The following is a 21,834-nucleotide window of genomic DNA, read 5'->3' on the forward strand; positions in this document are numbered from 1 at the left end:
AACTTGTATCATTCCAGTACTACCTTAAGATGGATGGCCGTGGTTACTACGAGTTCAAGCCTATTACTGAAGACACAACTGAATTTGGTTCTTGATTTCCTAAACAGAGTTTTTTACTTAAAGTTATTTATTTACATAGAGAGCTTGTAAAATAATTTGAATATCTTGTTGTCGTGTCAGAATTTTTTTCTTACTTAGAAACTAAGTATTGATCTGGTTTTACTATGAACTAGAAATCTCCAGGAACTTCAACTTGTCATTCTTGTTTGATGTTATGTGCAAGTTTGTTTTTTTTTAATATATATGAATATAAGTAATTTAATGTGGATGTATTTGATAGCATTTTTTTTTTATAATAATCAAACAGTTCTATTTTTTTTTTAGTCCTTATCACTAAATTATTTTAAATAAAATTGATGTTTGTTGATAATTTTTGTCTTTAATGTTTAAGTGACAATTTATTAGTCGTTAAGTCTATACATAATAATGTAACTTATTTTAAATTGTATCTATTTCTTCTCAATAACCACATTTTGTGTGTGACAAAAAAGTGACTATTCTATTTTTTGCTGGCTTTTTTTTTTTTTTAAATGGTGAAAGTTGACAAGATTCAAACTCTGCTCTAGGCTAGTGATGTTCTATCGTGATGGATGTAATAACTTTTCAAATAGTGAATATATTTGTATACTCTTTTGGTATGTGTAACTATTTTCTTGCTCATGAACTGATCTGTTGGCCTATCAAGTTAACCCATGTCATATGTTTCTGTTGCCCTTTGAACTCTGTGTAGATGTACGTTAAAAGTGTACTATATATTTTTTTTATGATGGTCAAATGAAAGTGTTATCTCCTGATGTAAATATGTTTCAAGACATTCATTCAAGTTTTCTCTCATAAACCTTGCTTGCTATATGATTCAACTCGTCTGTGTCGCTGACTACTTATGACACTGTTGTGGGCTTTCATGTCAGCACATTTTTATTGTTTTGGGATGGAAAGAAATTCTTTTAAAATTTTTAGATCAAATTTTACTTTAGTTATTGGTTACATTTCAACTATGTAGAGCATTGGTTAGATCTTCTTAAACCTAGTACTTTTCTTGATCTATCAGAAGGAACTAGAGACGAGCCTTCTAGATATTTGTGTTGTCTTTGAACAAGAATTCATTTGTTACTTTGTTTTAAAACATGATGATGAGTTGTGTGTGGAGAATAGGAGTCAAAAATATTTTGGGGATCTATGAAAAATTATCTAATATAGCATAGAATTTGTGTGAAATAGATAAATGATTTGAATGGTAAGCAAGTTGGAATGAACTGAAATATGAACAGGTTAGTATCCAATAATTTTGATCTTTTATAAGAGTTTTATTTCAGTCAACAGTTCTGATCCTTATGTAAAAAAGTAACTAAGAACCTTCAGACTATATAGAAAATATTATTGAAAATTGTAAGGCCTTCTTTTTACTTTGTTTCAACTGGACTGGAAATAAGAAGTGACAAAAAAGTAGTTGTCATTGTTGAAAGTTATTGAGAACTTAAAAAATTAAAGTTAAACCAAAATTGGAGCAAAAATTTATTTATGGCAAAAATGTATTTATGGTTAAGTAGAAACTAAAAATAACATTTACTGAGAGTGTGTTATTTATTCGGTACGCTGAAGTAACATGTTGACTTAGGAAACTTCGAATGCTTCAATTTAAAATAGAAGCTTGAATGCACTTTTAACAACTGGTTTCTTATGATGTTTAAATTTTTGTTGAAAGAAGACTAAATTAGTTAGAACTACTCTGTGAGTTCATTTAGTCAGTTCTTGTCCCCATGGTGCCTAGTATTGGGGCTAGTGATGTCCAGTTTCTTACACTTTCTTTTAGACATTGTGAGTATGAGAAAAGAAAGATGAAGATGCTTAAGTTTTGTTTTTATTTATAAATGGAAACAATTTATTTTGGTCATGTTCTTTTTGTCTTGTAAGCTTAGGTTCAATCCTAGAAACCTAGACTGCCACTGCAACTTTTTTTAAAGGAATAAAACAAATGTACAAGAATAATTTAACATCTGTACTTTACAACAATGTTTCTGTTTGTTTCATCTGAGTGCCTTTTAATGACTCCTATTGCTTGAGTTATTTGTTTTGTTGAAAATAGCTGGCTATAAAGTTTGCTCTATCCATTTAGTCTGTTAAAGCCATTTGTGTAACAGTTAGCTGGAGATATGGAAATTGTTTAGTATCCAGAAACAATTGTTCCCTACCAGAACACACATTTTGAAAGTAAAAACCATAACAATAGGACTGTAACATTTGTTCTTTCTTTATTACCTAATGACTTCATATTCATAGGAAAAAAACAATATAAAAATATGCTGTTTATGTACAAACATATTTAGAAAGTTGACATTTGTTTTATTTGCATTGCAGTTTTATGAATTACAATCAAAGAATAGGATACAAAATCTATTGCAAGAAACAAATTTTACAAATAAAGAGGACTTTGTTATCAAATTGTTGTGTTTTTTTTTCCAAGACAAAATAGTTACAATAATGACTAACACTGCATTACATTTACTAGTTCTTAATTGAGCTGCTCATTGAGAGTCAGTGGCTGAGATAAAAAAAACAACAATGTATGGAACTGACTCTACAGAACTATTCAGTGTAATCTTACAAACGTAATCTAAGACATCAACTTGAACAGAACATTTTCATAGAGTAATAAAAACATTTGTATGAAATCAAGATACAAATTCATGAAAGACATGAGGTATGATACTGGCCATTTATTATCTACAATCTAAATATGACAAGTTTCTACCTGGCAGCCAGTCCCAGTTAGTTGGACTGTACATTCACTATTTCCACTCTCCATAGGACTAGTTCCTATCTAGCAGCCAATTACTTTGGACTGTACATTTATTATTTACATTCTTTGATGTTTATCTATTAAAGTGAACACTTCAATTATTTGGTTAAACTCTCATTTTACAAATTAGACAAAACTTTTATTTTCAAAGAGAAAAAAAAAAAAGCAAATTGTACATTTTACTTAGTTTTATTTATACAAAACAAACCCTGATATTTGCTTTCAATTTGGGACTAAGTCCATACAATTTAAGTTTCCAATTTAGACATTTGGGAAAATAGGAGCTTTATTTTAAAAGTCTAAAATTGATGGATTTTTTTTTCAGTCATAACTGTAAAAACATTTTTTAGGTTGGGTGGCAGTAATTTTGAACATGATTTTAAATTCCTCCGCTTGAAGATTCACATTGATAGTTTAAAACAACACATTTTGTGATGATGGTCAAGTTACAGCAAGGATTAGAATAACATCGGAAAAGAAAAGGTTTAAAATGTAATTTGGTTGTACCAGTGTACATCTGCATGGTTAAAAATACTGACATTTTTTTTAAAATCTGGGCCAACAGATATATATATATATATTTATATCATATTCATATTGGCCTCCTTCAGTCATAGAACGACTATTGTTCATCTATAACACATTTTCATATGGCCGTGGAGCCCTATTTTGGAGAGATACTCCCATACACATCTATTGCAGGTCAAGGTGGCTTTTGCTTTGGTGGTAGAAGAGCCATCCATTTTCCGTATGGCACGCTTTTCTTTAAGAGCTGAGGTCCATGTTTTCTCACTGTCCATAGCTTTCTTGGTCCAATTTTTGGGTTTGGGCTTTGAGTAAGCGAGATGAAAGCCTGGGAATTTTCTATGGTCAGAACGATGTCGCCCACACAGCGCCCCCCCCCCCCTCAGCGCAGCTGATGTGACCATAAAAATATATATATATATTAAAAATGTGTAGAATGCAAAAACAGTAGTGATTTTAGGAATTATTTTTGAAGTCAAGTCTGTTTTGATCTAAAGAAACATTTTCAAAACTCTAAAGTCCATCAACACCATCCTGTAGTATTGATGCAATTTTTTTTTATTATTATTGAAAAACATAATGAGATAAAATAAAAACTAATGTTTGTAAAAAATGAACATTCAAAAAGCTTTGTTAGAACTTAAAAAGGAAGTGTAACAACATACAGACATAGCATAAAACTATAGTCATTTACAGTTTGTTTCCTTGATTTCACCCACAGTATTGCAGAACAGATAAAAGTTTTGAAGGATAGAGAGTTATATAAAATATTCTAAAGTGAAAACAAGAACTAACATGCATGTAAACATTAGAATTGAAAGTTATTCAAACAGTGTGCTATTGGTTCCATTTTGCAGAAATATTGAAATATATTAATGTATCCAAAAAATAGTAGGAAATCACATTAAAATGCACATTTTGTTTATATTAAAGGAAAGTTCCCATAATAGTAAATAATTAAACAATTACTGTATTGCAAGAAACTTTTCAATAAATTCTAAATACACAGTATAAAATAGAGAAAAAAAGTATCACAAAAAATATAAACATCACAAATTAAAATAGAAACTTTTTAAATTAAGATTTGCTGTAAGGCTCTATCTGCCATTCTGTATTGCGCACTATGAATTTGCGAAACAGTCTGTACACAGTGTGTCTGGCTTTAATCTCCACCGTCATGGCGGCAAAGAAAGAAATAAAGAACAGAACCCCACATGTCAGTGTTATGACCTCTTCTGTACTGAGCTGGGATTTGTTGTCTGCCACCTGGCCATGATCAGATAGGAAGCAGAGAACTGTAGCCACTGCACAGGTTATCATGAGAATTAATGTGAAGAAAAATATTGTGTGTAGACATTTATCTTTTTTTGATACATTGGGTAGTTTCCATTTTCTCAACTGAAAAAAAATAATTTTAGATATATTATAAAATATGTAACCATACATCTTGTTAGTCTAAAATTGAATATATTTATTTTGAGCTTTGAAGTCTATTTCATGTACAATGTGTAGACATTCTTTTATTCAAAAAGAAAAATATAAAAAGCCTTTTTTTTATACATCTTATAGAGTGATTATTTTGATCTTATTAACTAATGAATGTTTGATTATAAAAAAAAATGGACCATTATCCTGCCCCATTCCCTGCTTCCCCCTCCTCCCCACCACCTGTGATGGTTAATCGAATGTTTAAATCTACTACACTTTATAATATTGAAATTCTAATCAATTCTAAGGATAGGCCTATAGATCTAAACTTAAAAGACAGTGCGCAAAATGTTACTGAACATTAATTTATTTAACTTTAATGAATAGGGTAATCTGTTCAAGATATAGATTTTCTAGTTCTCTTGCCAAATTTAAATTATTTTTTTTATACTTTAAAAAAATAATAATAGTCAAACTACAGTTTTCCCATTGTGGTCAATGAACTAGTAAAGTTATTCTTTTCTCAACAATTTACATCAACTGTCAAATTTCTAAGAAAATCGTTAGAGCTTTTTTGAGAACCATGTCCAGCCCTCTGTTTTTTCCCATGAATGTGCCACCTGAATAGAAGAGTTTAAAAGAGAGTTCTACTTTTTCAAGAGATCCAATTATTTGTTAAATACAATCCATAAATGCTCCATAAAAAAATGCAAAGCAACTCAACTCACTCTAAATCGTTTATGTCTTTTATAAACAAAATGACACAGCTCACACATAGGTTCTCCCCTTGTTCTTCTGCTAGAGTATTCAATCCATTTCTGAAACAAAAAGTCAGAATTGTACCTAAAACTTAAAAAAACAAACAAAAAAAAACAACAACATTGAAGTTAAAAGACAAGTGCAAAAGGTAACCAAGAATGTAATGCATGGACATACTTGTGTGTCTCCTTAGTTCATTCTACCTCCCTGCTGAGTAAAGTTATTGATGTACCAAGTCTCTTCAAAAGAATGTGAACTCAAGGCTAAAGCTTCTAGAGCTTAAATCTCTCCGGCATAAATATTCTTTGGTCCTCCCTTCTCTAATTTGGACATCCACCTAACTGTATTAATACATTATAACTAGTATATTCAGTAATAAGTGTCAGTCCAAGTGATGGCTATACAATATATTCAGTAATAAGTGTCAGTCCAAGTGATGGCTATACAATATATTCAGTAATAAGTGTCAGTCCAAGTGATGGCTATACAATATATTCAGTAATAAGTGTCAGTCCAAGTGATGGCTATACAATATATTCAGTAATAAGTGTCAGTCCAAGTGATGGCTATACAATATATTCAGTAATAAGTGTCAGTCCAAGTGATGGCTATACAATATATTCAGTAATAAGTGTCTGTCCAAGTGATGGCTATACAATAAGATCCTTCCATTTTCCCACCTACTTGTGTTAACATGACATTTCTTTTTCTCATAGAACTTTCTGGTAAACAATGTTACAACACCTTGTAACTTATCTTATCTTATCTTATATAATACAGACGTTACTTCAAAAAAGAAGATGATTACGTCCTACGCGTCATGCATTTAGTCATGCATATTAACCAATGACTTAAATTCTGCCAAGTCACTGCTTTTCCTGGCTAGCTCAGGCAACCCATTCCATGCTCTAATAGCACTAGGGAAGAAGGAGTATTTGTACAAATTTGTCCTAGCATATGGGACGAGGAATGTGCCTTTATCTTTGTGTCTTTCAGAGTATTTTATTAAACTTTGTTTTTGTATTTGAAGATTATGGTTCAGTGTTTTATGTATGATTGCTACTTTACTTTTGAGCCTTCTGTCCTGAAGGCTTTCTAAATTTAGTGATTTTACTAAAGGTGTTACTCTAGTCAAATGTGAATATTCGTTTGTTATGAATCGCACTGCTCTATTTTGTGTCTGTTCTAGTTTCTTAATGTTTTCTTGAGTTGAGGGGTCCCAAACGGAGGATGCATATTCTATTATTGGCCTAACCAAGGTTAAATAACATTTTAGTTTTATGTTCTTATTTGATTTTTAGAAATTTCTTTTAATAAATCCTAATGCTTTGTTTGATTTTTTTTGTAGTTTCATCAATATGTGGATTCCATGACAGTTTTTCATTTATTATAACACCTAGGTATTTTGCGTTTTTAGTCTGTGTTACTGGTTTGCCATGAATAAGATAAGTGAAATTAATTTATTTTGTTTTTTTTGTTACTCTTAACAACTGACATTTTTTCTGGGTGGAAAGACATGCTCCAATTTGATTCCCATTTCTGTAATTCATCTAATTCTCTTTGTAAAATATCTGTGTCTTGTGTTGTTTTTATTGTTCTATATATTATGCAATCGTCTGCAAATAATCTGACTTTTGTTCCTGAAGTAATGCAATTTGGTAAATCATTTATGTAAATTAAAAATAGTAGTGGACCCAAGACTGTTCCTTGAGGTACACCTGAGTTTACTGTTATCTGTGTTGATTTAGAGCCATTTATTATTACAGTTTGTTCTCTCCCTATCAGAAAATCTTTAATCCACTGATGCAGTGGACCATTAATGCCGAAATATTTTAATTTTTTAAGCAAACTATGGTGGTGAACTTTGTCAAAAGCCTTAGAAAAATCTAGTAAGATAGCATCTATTTGTTCACTATTATCTAAACCTTTTGAAAAATCATCAATTAGTCCTATTAGTTGTGTTTCACATGATCTATATTTCCTAAAGTCATGTTGGTATGGTGTGAGGACATTATGTTTGTCTAAGTGGTTTATGATGTTGCTACATATTATGTGTTCTAGGATTTTACATGTGATGCTGGTAAGTGATACTGGTCTGTAGTTTCCTGGGTCAGATTTTTCTCCTTTTTTAAATAGGGGGGTGACATTAGCTTCTTTCCAGTCCTTTGGTACTCTGCCCTGGTTAAGTGAAGCCTGAAAGAGTATTTTGAACACTGGAGCTAGCTCATTGCTTAGTTCTTTGAGTAATCTAGCTGGAATACCATCAGGTCCAGAAGCTTTATTTGGTTTGGTGTTGGCTAATAGTTTTTGAATTCCATTTTCTTGTACTACTATATCTTCTATGTTGTCTACTTGGTTCAAATTCAGTAATATGTCTTTGTCTCCTGGGGCTGAGAATGCTGATGCAAAGTGTTTGTTTAGGATGTTTGCTTTAGTTTCATTATCAATATGTATTATGTTGTGTTCATCTTTTAATGGCGCTATGCCTGTTGTTTCCATTTTCTTAGACTTAATGTATGACCATAGGTTTTTGTTGTTATCTTTAGATATTACATTGTTTATGTATTCACTCTGCAGCTGTCTGCTTACTTTTTGGGTTAAGTGTTTAATTTTTATATACTTTTTGTAAACTCTTTCTGCATTAGTTTCTTTAAATTTTCTATATATGTTTTCCTTCTGTTTACAAAGCTTCTTTAGTCTATTATTAAACCAGCATTTATTTATTTTGTTTGATGTGTATTTAGTTGGTATATGATTTTCTATAATGCTTTTAAGATGGTTTTTAATGAAATTCCAGAGGTCATCGACTGGTTGGTTAATGTCTTTTTCTAATAAGAATGTTTGTAACAGCAGAAAGGACTAACAAATCTTTAAGATCCCAGGCTATCAACTTATAATGTAATGACAAAGGATAGTGGGGGGACACTGTTAAGACACAATGCGTCTGCCAAGTGAGTCTAGGTTTTTTTAAATCTAAGGTATACAGGCTGACCATTAATTCTTTGAACAAAGAAAGTTAAAAAAAAAACATTAAGAAATTTTATAAAAAGTGTACATACCAGCAAGCAACTATAGTGGACATATTTCAAACTCCCTGAACATTTACAAGGGGACACCAAGTTGTCACTGTCCCCTGAAACCTGACAGATTCTACAACAGTTGAACAAGTCTGAGTCAGATTGCCATACTTTCTCTACAGCAGGTAGAGGGACATAGTTCTCTTTGAACAGATTCACATTACTGAAATAACAAAACAAGCAAAACATGAAAATATCATTATTAAAAAAAAAAAAGTAGAGGTTCCAGTTCAGAATTTTTTTATTTCAACAATGTGTGTGACGAGTTTAATTATTCTTATCAAGAACTTTGTTGTTATGTGTTTCCAAAAGGCAGCATTTAAAAGGATGGACGTCTAGTACAGCTGTTTATATCAATCAGATCAAATAGTTTCAGGTTGGCTTTTATATCAACATGGTAGCTTAATAGAAGTCTATCTGCTATGCTGCAACATATTTCAAGACTTAGACTTAAACCAGATACGATACTTTCTTTGATTATCCAAAGATGTAGTAATGATAAAAACTAATAAGATACATTATTTTTTACTTTATAGATTTATAGAATAGATATTGATGATGATATAAACTAGTCCAACTAAATAACATTATAACATATATATAAATATGTAAGACTTGGCTAAAGAGGTGACAGAGTGTGTTATATGATGACCACAAGTAAGAGTTAATTTGGAATCTTAGACTTGGCTAAAGAGGTGACAGAGTGTGTGCTGTAATGATTTACTCTGAAAACTTGGCTTAAGAGGTAGCAGAGTGTGTGCTGTAATAACTTACTTTGAAAACTTGGCTTAAGAGGTGACAGAGTGTGTGCTGTAATGACTTACTTTGAAGACTTGGCTAAAGAGGTGACAGAGTATGTGCTGTAATGACTTACTTTGAAGACTTGGCTAAAGACGTGACAGAGTGTGTGCTGTAATGACTTACTTTGAAGACTTGGCTAAAGAGGTGACAGAGTGTGTGCTGTAATGACTTACTTTGAAAACTTGGCTTAAGAGGTGACAGAGTGTGTGCTGTAATAACTTACTTTGAAGACTTGGCTAAAGAGGTGGCAGAGTGTGTGCTGTAATGACTTACTTTGAAGACTTGGCTAAAGACGTGACAGAGTGTGTGCTGTAATGACTTACTTTGAAGACTTGGCTAAAGACGTGACAGAGTGTGTGCTGTAATGACTTACTTTGAAGACTTGGCTAAAGACGTGACAGAGTGTGTGCTGTAATGACTTACTTTGAAGACTTGGCTAAAGACGTGACAGAGTGTGTGCTGTAATGACTTACTTTGAAGACTTGGCTTAAGAGGTGACAGAGTGTGTGCTGTAATGACTTACTTTGAAGACTTGGCTAAAGACGTGACAGAGTGTGTGCTGTAATGACTTACTTTGAAGACTTGGCTAAAGACGTGACAGAGTGTGTGCTGTAATGACTTACTTTGAAGACTTGGCTAAAGACGTGACAGAGTGTGTGCTGTAATGACTTACTTTGAAGACTTGGCTAAAGACGTGACAGAGTGTGTGCTGTAATGACAACTGTGTACACTCAAGCAGCTACTGGGACAACTCTGTGGTTTACTAGCACAGGGAGATATCAGTGTGTTGGGAAGACTTCCAATGCTAGTGTAGGTTTCTGTGTTCCTCCTGAAACTAGGTACTATTGTCTGGGAATGAGTTTTGAGAAGTGACAACATCTTTTCTTTCTCTGGATCCATTTCTATGAATCCTAACAATGTCCTCTCTGAAGATTGACCTCTTGAAGTAACACAATTGTAATTGCTCCTGTCAATGAAATGTCATTATTAATTAAATGTGGTGACTATTAATAGCTGCCTAGTCATTTCAAGAATAAACCAAAAGGACCAATGTATTGTGTGCATTAGCAACATTGAGTTTTGAGCCCACACAAAGCAAACTGAAACAACCTACTTACAATGTAAGACAGGTACACAGAACAGTAACATAGTCAAAGATGTGTAGTGGAAATTAAAACAAAACAACCTACTTACAATCTTAGACAGGTACACAGAACAGTAACATAGTCAAAGATGTGTAGTGGAAATCAAAACAAAACAACCTGCTTACAATCTTAGACAGGTACACAGAACAGTAACATAGTCAAAAAAAATGCACTGGATATTAAAAGAGTTTCAAAATTAGAATTATCCAGCTGTTTGCTTAAATCAATAAGCCAAGGGAAATAATCCGTTAGTGTTGGTTCAAATTACACATAAAGCAACTGGTCTTTAGATTAAAACAATAAATGCTTATAACAATACAGACATTACATGCGCAGGACATTTATGTATGCTATAAATAGATACTTTTATATTGTAATCCTCCAATTTCATGGGGAAAAAAAGGACCCTCTCCAAAAAAAAAAAAACAACTAATAAGTGTTTGCAGATTGATATCGCGTACGTAAGTTGTTTGCAGCTTGAGAAACTTGTAAAAATAGGATTGGGAGATTCCCCTTTTTAATTTCTAATAATATGGAGAGAAAAAAAATTGGGTTATGATATTGACTCTACAAAGTAGGACTAGAGCTCGAGCGTTAGGTCTCAAACCTCATGGGGAGAACAAGCAAGCTTCTAAAGGAAGCCAAATGAGGTCTTTTAGCAGAATTTTTTTTTTTGTATCTCCAAAATAAGAATAATTCTTATAAGTTAAAGAGGAAAAATAATATAAAAACTATTAGAGTAACCTATAAGAACTATTTGAGTAACCTTAAAACAAAAAATCTATTAGGGCAATCTAGAAGTAGTATAACGTGTACAAAGAAGCAAGTTTACTTCAAAGTTTGTTTCTTGAAATTGAATTCGCCAACGTTGGTTTAGTTGTATTAGCTATCTGAAGCTACACACCAACGTTGGTTTAGTTGTACTAGCTATCTGAAGCTACACACCAACGTTGGTTTAGTTGTACTAGCTATCTGAAGCTACACACCAACGACCGACCATTAACAGAGCAAAAACATTTATCATTTTAGGAAGTCAAAACACTATTTAACAGTTAGGGACACCCAAAATGAAAAGATTGAGAACCAGTGACCTCGAGACTATGTTAAAGAGTTATTCCAACTTTATTGTGTGTGTACGTTAGATGCTGTAAAGTCAAGGGGAGATCATTGTGAAAAAGGAGGATGGGGGGAGGGGGGGGGAGAGATATTTTTGTATGTTCACTCGGTTGACGCTACAAGTCCTATGATAGGAGTTCGCGTAAAGTGGGTCACAGTGTCAGCACTATATACGAATGGAAGAGTAAGCAAGGCGTCCGTCTTGAGGAAATCACACCGACTATAAGTAGTATGATGTCACCAGTCAGAATCAAAGAAAAAGATTGCATTGCTGACAGCACAGCTTTCTATATGCTGACAGAAGGAAAGCACAAGGAGAACATGTAGCACAGCTAGGCGGCAATGAATGCAACAAGCGGGGCACAGATCCAAACAGCAACATTAGAACATACAACTACAAGCAGATACGTCGAAATAATGGAAACAAAAGAATCATTGACTCTTCACATTATTTTCCCTTGTACTATAAACTGAAGTTAATAGTATACATGTATAGCATTATAGTTGGTTATCAACTGGTTCAAATATCTGTGACCGTGAGAAAATAGGTAGACTACTAGAAGGTGTTGGTTCAAATACATTAAATACTATTGAATAGCACGGTGTTGTGTAGATATAATAATGTAGATTGAATTTCATAACATAAACAGGTTCTATGTTGATGCATCAAAAAAGAATCTAGATTTACATGTGTACTAAGCTGTAGGGGACTTAATTACATTACCTAATGCAGCGTTTCCTAAACTTTTCTTGACGGATGTGGCCAAACAAGCCGATTCTGGGATGGCAAACTTTGACACAGATCATGCAAGTGAATGCATCTGCTTTAGAGCTAGCGAATATGGCAGCTTTCTTCCTCTTTCTCTTATCTAAGGCTGCTTCAGTTTTGTGCTCTCTGCAATGTTTATACCAGCACACAGTCTTTCTCTATGCTGTCCGATATTGTGCAATTTTATCCCAATTATTTTCATTGATGTCTTAGGATCACGCTTAGTCTTGGGCGTCCCTTTGATCTGACTCCCTCCGCAAGCTCAGCATAGATAATGTCTTTGTGAATTCTTTATTCTGGCATGCGCATGTTATGTCCAAGCCAACGCAATCTTTTCTGCATCAATAGAGCATAGACACTGTGCGTCCTGACCAGTTTGAAAACTTCTTGACTAGAGACACTATATCTCTCCAAGAGATGCACATAATGCAAACAGCGCATGTGAAAACGATTTAATCTATGCTCTTGATGCATGTCTGATGAACAGTTCTCGTTGCCTTCAAGTAGAGTGCTCACTAGGCAGGCATTGTGGACTAGCACTTGGTAACCGTGGTCAATTTAGCATTTTCCGAAACTCGTTTAGATAGGTTTGCCATTGCTCTAGTCACCATAGAGGCCTTTCCAATTCGTTTTGTTGCTGGTGATAGATGATCCCAGGTAGGTGAATTCATGCACCACCGAAATAATAATGACAGTTGAAGATTATAACAGACAGAAAAAAGAGCTAAACAAGCAAATAACAATTTTCTTTGTTCTTGAACTTGGATGTACGTGGTCTGTCAGAGCTCAATGGGGAGTGAGTTCCAAATTCTGAGTTCATGAACTAAATTTGTTTTAGAAGTACTTCATCTCTCTTCCCAAACATAAGAAAGTGGAAACCCAATGAAACACTGACTCCAATTTAGATGAGCTGTCAGAGAGGCAAATAGATTTGGGCATACCCCAACGTCGACATCGTTCATTAGGAATCAAAATGTTTTCTTTTCAAAGAAGACATGATTTAATTGCTGAGGAACTTCCAGGAAACCTAATTCCAAATGACAACAGCCACAGTCAGCTACGAACGGATTTTCCCCATACGTTTGTAGGTCACACAATACTCACTGAAAGAAAGAAAAGTATTTGTGGGTGTGTGTGTGTAGGTTATTCCAACTTCTCTATGTACACACACACACATCCTCGCACGCGTACACCCGTACCTTTTTTTTCCCTTTCTAGAACGTTGAGCTTGCCTACATTCCACTCGCGTCCATTCAACTTGTGGACGTTCGGCTTCAGAAGGGTCTCTAGTTCGAATCTCGATGGAATTTTCAACGTATAATTTGTGTGGACACCACTGAGTTGACCCAGTCCTAGTGGACACCACTGACCTGACCCAATCCTAGTGGACACCACTGACCCAATCCTAGTGGACACCACTGACCCAATCCTAGTGGACACCACTGACCCAATCCTAGTGGACACCACTGACCCAATCCTAGTGGACACCACTGAGTTGACCCAATCCTAGTGGACACCATTGAGTTGACCCAATCCTAGTGGACACCACTGAGTTGACCCAATCCTAGTGGACACCACTGAGTTGACCCAATCCTAGTGGGCTCCTGACATTCGTTGGGAAAGTAAAGGCGGTTGGTGGTTGTCCAGACCACATGACACCCTTCATAGAAACAGATGGTCTTTACATCATCAACCTCTACAGAAACAGATGGTCTATAGATCGCAAGGTCTGAAATGACTATTTTTACTTGACATTCAACCATTACGTCAGTGATAAGGATCTATGTAGAGTCAATCAGTGCGCACTCTAAGTTGAGAAACGAATAATTCGGATCAAGGTTTCTTAATCTAGGGTAAGCATGACACTCGGTACAACGCTTGGTGGTTCTCAAAAGAAGATGATTAATTGCGGGCACTTTAAAAAGAAGATATCATTTAGCAGTTCCGTAAATGTTTGCAGGAGAAAAGGGAAGAACAACATTATGAATTAGTAAAAAGCTACCCAGCTATCCAAACTTTGAAATAAAACATAGATCGCATTCGCAACACTTATAGAAACTAGAATTCAAAGGCAAGAAACAAAAGCGACCGGCCCTAGTAAAATCTGCCAGTTTTTGGTCACACTGAACCAAGGGAGATGTACTGATGTACATTAAGGGAGGTGGCCTAGTAGAGAATTGAAATTATGCATTACGTCCCCTAACACATGGATCATAATCAAGAAAAGCATGAGGTACAGTTGAAGAGTTTCTCTTTATTGATTTTCTGCAATCCAAATTTGCCTCGAATGAAGACATGATGCTAGGTTTATTGATACCCTTTTATGGTATGGTAGCTACAAGTAGAAAGTTGGCAGTCAGCTAGTCACACAGTAGTCTATTGACAAGTAGGAAGTTGGCAGTCAGCTAGTCACACAGTAGTCTATTGACAAGTAGGAAGTTGGCAGTCAGCTAGTCACACAGTAGTCTATTGACAAGTAGGAAGTTGGCAGTCAGCTAGTCACACAGTAGTCTATTGACAAGTAGGAAGTTGGCAGTCAGCTAGTCACACAGTAGTCTATTGACAAGTAGGAAGTTGGCAGTCAGCTAGTCACACAGTAGTCTATTGACAAGTAGGAAGTTGGCAGTCAGCTAGTCACACAGTAGTCTATTGACAAGTAGGAAGTTGGCAGTCAGCTAGTCACACAGTAGTCTATTGACAAGTAGGAAGTTGGCAGTCAGCTAGTCACACAGTAGTCTATTGACAAGTAGGAAGTTGGCAGTCAGCTAGTCACACAGTAGTCTATTGACAAGTAGGAAGTTGGCAGTCAGCTAGTCACACAGTAGTCTATTGACAAGTAGGAAGTTGGCAGTCAGCTAGTCACACAGTAGTCTATTGACAAGTAGGAAGTTGGCAGTCAGCTAGTCACACAGTAGTCTATTGGCAAGTAGGAAGTTGGCAGTCAGCTAGTCACACAGTAGTCTATTGACAAGTAGGAAGTTGGCAGTCAGCTAGTCACACAGTAGTCTATTGACAAGTAGGAAGTTGGCAGTCAGCTAGTCACACAGTAATCTATTGGCAAGTAGGAAGTTGGCAGTCAGCTAGTCACACAGTAGTCTATTGACAAGAAGGAAGTTAACGTGATTGACCTAATTGAATGAGCACGGTGAACTCATTCTAAACTAGTATGCAATGTGTAGACGTCCACACACATCTCTTGAATGTATTTTGTTAGCTAAACCTACTGTCACAGTTTAGTCATTTATGCTGGGATGTTTTTTTTCTTCTTTAAATGCTTTTTCTGTTTGTCCAGATATACAGCCCTGTCACGCATGCACACACAAATGACATGTATTCGGGCTAAACATAAAAAATAGCACACTCACACAATGGTAGGCCCTAATATCTAAATAATGTATAACTTCTTAGATAATGCTATCTTTGCGTGAAGATGGTGTCATAGTTGCTGGTACTGGTCAGCTGACCTCGCGTCCCCCTTATTTCGGTTGAAGGCTGTTGAGAGCGACTGGTAATGACGGTTCTGGAGAAATAAACTAGAAAGATGTGTAGTCGCCATTGCAAGTAGTTAGCATGTCGCACCTTGAAGAATACAAGTAAAAACACAACCAACAAAAATTATTTAGGATCAGTCATGCAACTAAATTTGTAATAGATTTAGACTAACAATAAAAAAAAAAAAACTATTTATAAATTAAAAAAAAAAAAAAGGGGGGGGGGGACGACCTAATTTGAACTCATGGCTTAAGCCAACTCGATCCAACATTATACGTTTGTAACCACTCAGCTAGTGAACTTAGTGAAGTTCTTATTAACATAAAAGATCGCATAGTTATCTATCGTTCACTAAGACTCGGCGACCTATAAAGGGGACTAATTCAGCTTATACCACTACTTCAGTCAAGTATAATTTCTTTCCCTTGTTCAAGATACCAAACAAAATAATTGATTACCAATAATTTTTTTTTCTTCAGCTTGATCCTATATTGGGTGTCGGAGAAATAACGTGTACAAACTTTTGTAGAACACAGAAAGACAAAGTGAGTTGATATAAGCTTTGTAAGAATAGGTTTAGGGTCAATTTAGTAACCACTAAATAAAAGGTAAATAGCTCGAAAACTTTCAAACAGATTACTGGACAATGGACACTAGCTTATTTACTGATTGGACAAGTCATGAAATGTACCACTGTAAATCTAAATGCCAACAAAAAGACACCAAAAGGAACAAGAAAGTTGATCGAAAGGAGAGGCTGGGACCAGTTGTTGGTAGGTTGGACACATCAATCATTACATAGAGAATACATGTCGGGAACTAGAGAATACATATCGGGAACTTGACTGTATAGTATATTGGTTAATTCTACACAGCACACGTTCTGGGACTTGTCTTAAATGTTTGTTTTGTTTGTAAAATGTTTGACATATTTCGGATGTTCTTTCAGAATTGAAGAGAATCTACTTCCTGGTCCAAACCTCCCGCAGGACGACGGGGATGGCAGCGGGCAAGGTATGAACCCGGGACCATCAAGATGACCGAACGACAGTCCAGCGCGCATTACCGCAATACCAGACAGCCATCCTAACAGTATACAACAGTATACTTTATATAATATACATAGCGGATACTTTACACTGAACGCAATTTATGTCTTCTCATACCTGGGCAATATTGTAAAGTAGAAGAAACTAGTACGCTTAAAAAAAAAAAACCACAAAAAAACCTTCATTTCCATTTAGGTGTATCTCTTGTACTTTAGCCGACATCCTATATACTCTTGTCGAAAAAAAGGTTGTCTGCACTTAGATTGGCAAAGTGTTCGTCATTTCTTTTATTACTGTTTCTCACTGGTGAATATGTAGCGGATGCAATTGTTTTGGTGTTTTAATAAGAACCTGATATTAATGCATCTCTGTTCTTTATGTCAATACTGATCTCAATATGTAGAAATAAATATAGAGCAACAAAAGCCTAGATGTGAGGCTTGCGCATGAGACAGTGCTATGAAGATGTTGAACTATCAAACCCCTATCGCCCTATATTTTAATGAGCTATTTGCTTGACATAACAGTGGGCTGGCTGTATTGGGAAGGACCAAGAGACCATTACAGGTGGTGGTACCGCCACGACATTATTCACGTGAAGCCTTTATAAAAGTAAATAAGATTATCCGCAAAAGTTTCTAAATAGAGAAAATAAGGGTCCTATCCACAGGTTCTTCTGTTTTCGTAATTTCTGTAGTGGTACACAGTTGGAACTTTGCATATTAATTGTGCAGCGAGTAGATAGGTCACCTATATGGGCCACGACACTGAAGTGCTTCCACATTCCTGATTCTTAGTGAAATCTTTCTATTGGTTTACTGGGTTGGCGATATGCTAGATATTTTCTGGACATTTGAGATGTCTTGTGAATGAACTAGTTCGTTTCTAAAGATATGTTTGACACTTATAAAACAAATATTGAAACCAGACTGATTTCATCTATTGCATGAAATTAAAGGTGTTCTGAATTCACTGATAATAATGCGCACTGAATCTGAAGATGAAGAAAAGGCGCAGAAGATTTACATGACTTTGAATTCTGTCTAGTGATCTGGAAGCCAGAACGAAACTGAAAGATGGATGTCTTGAGAAGACATAGATCTAGACTCGAGATCTAAGTCAAATTGTGTTTCTTATTACAATAATGAGTAAATATCAACAAGAAACAGATCTAATACCAAATGTAGAATACAGTTTAATTCTGACAAAAGTAGCCTATTGTAGGCCTACTAGATCTAGATAGATGTATAGATCTGAGATGAACTCCGATTAGTAAAAATTTAAGGCAGGGAGTCGATGTATAGATCTAGATCTTTCTAAAGTAAAGGGTTGTAATACAACTTGTGTTGTAGAATAATTAGCATCATTACATAGAATAGATCTACTTTAATTTAGTTGGAATCATTTGGAGGTGGTTTCTTAACGCTAAAATTTTAATCATTTTGTTATTACCAAGAATTTGAACTTTTCAATTCTACACAAATGTTGAGGTGCCAAAAACTACTTTCGCTAGAGAAAAGTACAAGAAAAGATTACAGAAAAGTAATTAATTATGCCACCCTTAGAATGTGGGGGCGTAGTGGCTGAGTGGTTAAGCGCTTGGCTTCCAAACCTGGGATCCTGGGTTCAAATCTTGGTGAAGACTGGGATTTTGAATTTCAGGATTTTAAGAGCACCCATAAGTCCATCCCTGGGTACCTGACTTTAGTTGGGGAAATTAATGCGGTTGGTGGTTGTGCTGACAACATGACACCCTGCTCGTTAACTGTTGGTCAAAGAAACAGATGACCTTAACATCATTTGCCCTATAGACCGCAAGGTCTGAAATGGGAACTTTTGAAAGTGGAAATGGTTAGAAGACAACAAAGATAATGAGTTTGCTTCTAGTCAAGTTTTATTTTTACAGAAAGACAAGAAGTTTTCCACTCAAACTTTTCCCTAAAAAATTGTTTTAACAATGTGTATTTGTAAAACTAGCTCAAGGCTATATCTCAAAGAATGGTTAAAATTACACATGCAGTCTTAATTGTTTTCAGTTTGTTTGTTTTTAACAATAATTTTGAATAGACACTTGCACGAAGTATAAGCAAAATACTATTCTATTAAAAACTGCGCCTGATAATTATATGCCCCCTTTAGTGTGTGTTTACTTCAAATGAAAAGGTACAGCAGACATTCCTTTATTTGTGAAAGTCATATTTCAGCCAGTGTCAACAAGTGTCTTTGAATAAATTATCCAACACAGATAACAGAATGCTTCATGCTCACAAATTAATGACTCTGTTAATTATATTACATGATTTAATTGGAATATATATGTCCATAACTTATCTTATGACTATTGCAAATATTGTTTTAGAATATATCATGAGCAATCAATTATTATTATTATCTGAATTGGAACAAAAAATGATAACCATAAAAAAGAAATGCAGAAGACTTTTATTCCTAAAATTAGTATCTACTAGATTAGCACATATACACAAAAATAAGATTACAAATATGATTTTGAAAAAAAAAATATTTTTTTTTTGCAATTTAGTACACCTCTTTTGTTTTCAGTTCTAAATAAAAAAAATTTAGGACAAACACAATTGTATGTGATAATTTTGTTTTAGGCAATGAAAGCAATATGCTGGGAAAAAAATGGTGTTGACCATTCCAACATGGGCAGTTTTAAATGTACATATATGATACTGTGAATCAAAGTTTAGACTTAATCCTGCAAAACAGATAGCTTCCCAGCATGGAGTTCCCCTTAGAATTAAATATGTCACCTTATGCCTATCTTTGGCACTGAGTTAACATTAAAGAAAAAATATGATTTGAAATATTCAATCTCGAGCTTCATTTTTAATTCTGATTTTCATGTAACCCTTAAAAGAAAATCCACATTGGCATTTAACTAGAAAGCCACTTGATGGTTTCGCCTAAAAGTTTTCTTGGACAATGTATTCATCAGGCCCACACAACTCAACTAATACAGAACTCTAAAAACAGAATACCACTACTTAAATTACAAGTCTATCGTTCTGAAAATTTATTTATCTTTAAAAGAGTCAACACCTAGCCTGCAATTATCAAAACGGCTACTTCTATGACCATTTCGTCATTTGGGTGGAAATATATATTAAAACTTAGTAGATCTATATTATATACTTATATAGTATTAATTAATAGTATTATAGATCTAAATTATTCAATTAAATATATAGAGAGTCTTAGTCTAATATAATAATACTATTACTCTAGCATATTAGATCTACATAGTCACTATTCTAGATCATAGATTATGATAATCTTAACTAAGTGCCTATTCCCAACCAGCTGGGATTGGTAATTAATTATTTTGTTTGGATCGACAAGTGAAAGAAATATTCTTGAATGATGTGATGGTATAAATGATTTTTTTTATTATTATAAAAACAACGAAGATTAAATTGCGTTATGGCTACAAAATGTCAAGCTTAAGGTTAGAGGTTATATATTTGATGTGAATATTTTTTCTATTATTTTTTTTGTCTTTGTAGATCTATGCTATTACTTTTATTACATAGACTCTAATTTATCTTTAGTCTTTATTATAGTTATAGTTAAAGTACAAAAGCTTGCTTGCATTCTAAATGAGTAAATCACTATTAGGTCTAATAGCTGTTAAAAAAACAAAGACAATTTAATACAAACAGAAAAAAAGTGGCAATTAACTTAAGATAGTCTAAGATAGTCTAGTGTTGAGCCTTAAAAACAAAAATGAGTATTTCCAATGACAATGAATATACCCCTAAATCTTTATACGGTAATAAGAAATAAACTTAAAAATATATTTTTTTAAAATTATTTATCTCAGTAGAAATCCAATTAGGCCTACATATTTGTAATCTGAATTTTTTTCTGCATATTCTTAAAATATAAGATTATAAGAGAAACCTGATTCTGCATATATACTAATCTAGTCACGCAAACTAATACATGATTTATTTTAATAGGGTTTTGACCTAAACACAGTTGACTGGGAATAGGGTTGAAGCCTATTCCCAGCTGGTTGGGAATAACAATAGTTCAATAGGGGCTGCCTAATCTTAATCTTAGTATAGATAATAGATCTATTACTATGATAATAATTATAACAAATAACATTATAATTATTATTTATTAATTTAACTTTGCAATCTGAGTCTGCAGTTTCCTAGTATTCCTACCTCGTCTAAATAAGTAAATATCTAGATTAGATAAATCCAATCTTGGCCTTACTTACGCATTGGCTACATTAGATGATTAGTTATAGTTTTTATTTAAATTATTAGTATGATTAGACTTATGACAAGTTATGATTATGATTAGATTTAGACTTACTTACTTACTATATAGATCTAATTCTAAGACTTGATGATTGACTTGATTAGAGTTACAGTAAAAGTTTAGAGTAATTAGAGTTTAGACTTATTTAACTTAGTTAGAGTTTAGATCTAGACGCCTTATAGACCGACTTAGTAAAATAGTAATATATTATAGATATATCTTACACTTAGTAGTAGTGTAGATCTAAAGTATAAATCTGATCTTTATCTAGACCTAGACCTATAATGATCTAGACATGTCCTTTTCACTTCTGTAAGCAAAATGATAGCTTAATATTTATTACGTTAATGTCGTTTTATTTGTTGTTTACACTTTCTACGCATGCGCCTTGTCAAAAGCAAAACAGTTTCGGATTTTCTAATAAATTAAGTAAAAGGTGAATCAATTTTGGGGGTAAATCGACTAAAATAATGTAATAGTAATAGACATTCAGTCAAGTCTATTTATAGGCATA

The 21,834-nt window shown here is 34.0% G+C and overlaps 2 protein-coding genes across 7 annotated transcripts in view; one reads left to right on the forward strand and one right to left on the reverse strand.

Moving 5' to 3' along the window:
* The window catches only part of LOC106073788 (ATP-binding cassette sub-family D member 3-like), a 25,466-nt gene extending 22,759 nt beyond the window's left edge, over positions 1–2,707 (forward strand). Inside the window, exon 27 of the mRNA XM_056031009.1 lies at positions 18–2,707. Within this exon, the coding sequence (XP_055886984.1) occupies positions 18–95 (78 nt within the window). The 3' untranslated portion in view covers positions 96–2,707. The remainder of the gene's footprint in view (positions 1–17) is intronic.
* Positions 2,294–21,762, reverse strand: LOC106070110 (E3 ubiquitin-protein ligase MARCHF2-like). 6 transcript variants are annotated; one of them, XM_056031010.1, is made up of 6 exons: positions 21,545–21,762; positions 12,436–13,583; positions 10,124–10,417; positions 8,632–8,812; positions 5,542–5,631; positions 2,294–4,783 (listed from the first exon to the last, which is right to left on the reverse strand). In XM_056031010.1, the coding sequence occupies exons 2-6, from the start codon at positions 12,516–12,518 to the stop codon at positions 4,463–4,465; spliced, it is 969 nt and encodes a 322-aa protein (XP_055886985.1). In that variant the 5' UTR covers positions 12,519–13,583; positions 21,545–21,762; the 3' UTR covers positions 2,294–4,462. The 6 variants fall into 6 exon arrangements, with proteins under 6 accessions (XP_055886985.1, XP_055886986.1, XP_055886989.1 ...); XM_056031011.1 differs by lacking the exon at positions 12,436–13,583 and having other exon boundaries at positions 21,545–21,745; XM_056031014.1 differs by lacking the exons at positions 12,436–13,583; positions 21,545–21,762 and adding an exon at positions 21,383–21,515.
* Between the last annotated feature and the right edge of the window lie 72 nt (positions 21,763–21,834).

This window comes from Biomphalaria glabrata, chromosome 5, assembly GCF_947242115.1.
Source record: "Biomphalaria glabrata chromosome 5, xgBioGlab47.1, whole genome shotgun sequence".
NCBI lineage: Eukaryota > Metazoa > Mollusca > Gastropoda > Planorbidae > Biomphalaria > Biomphalaria glabrata.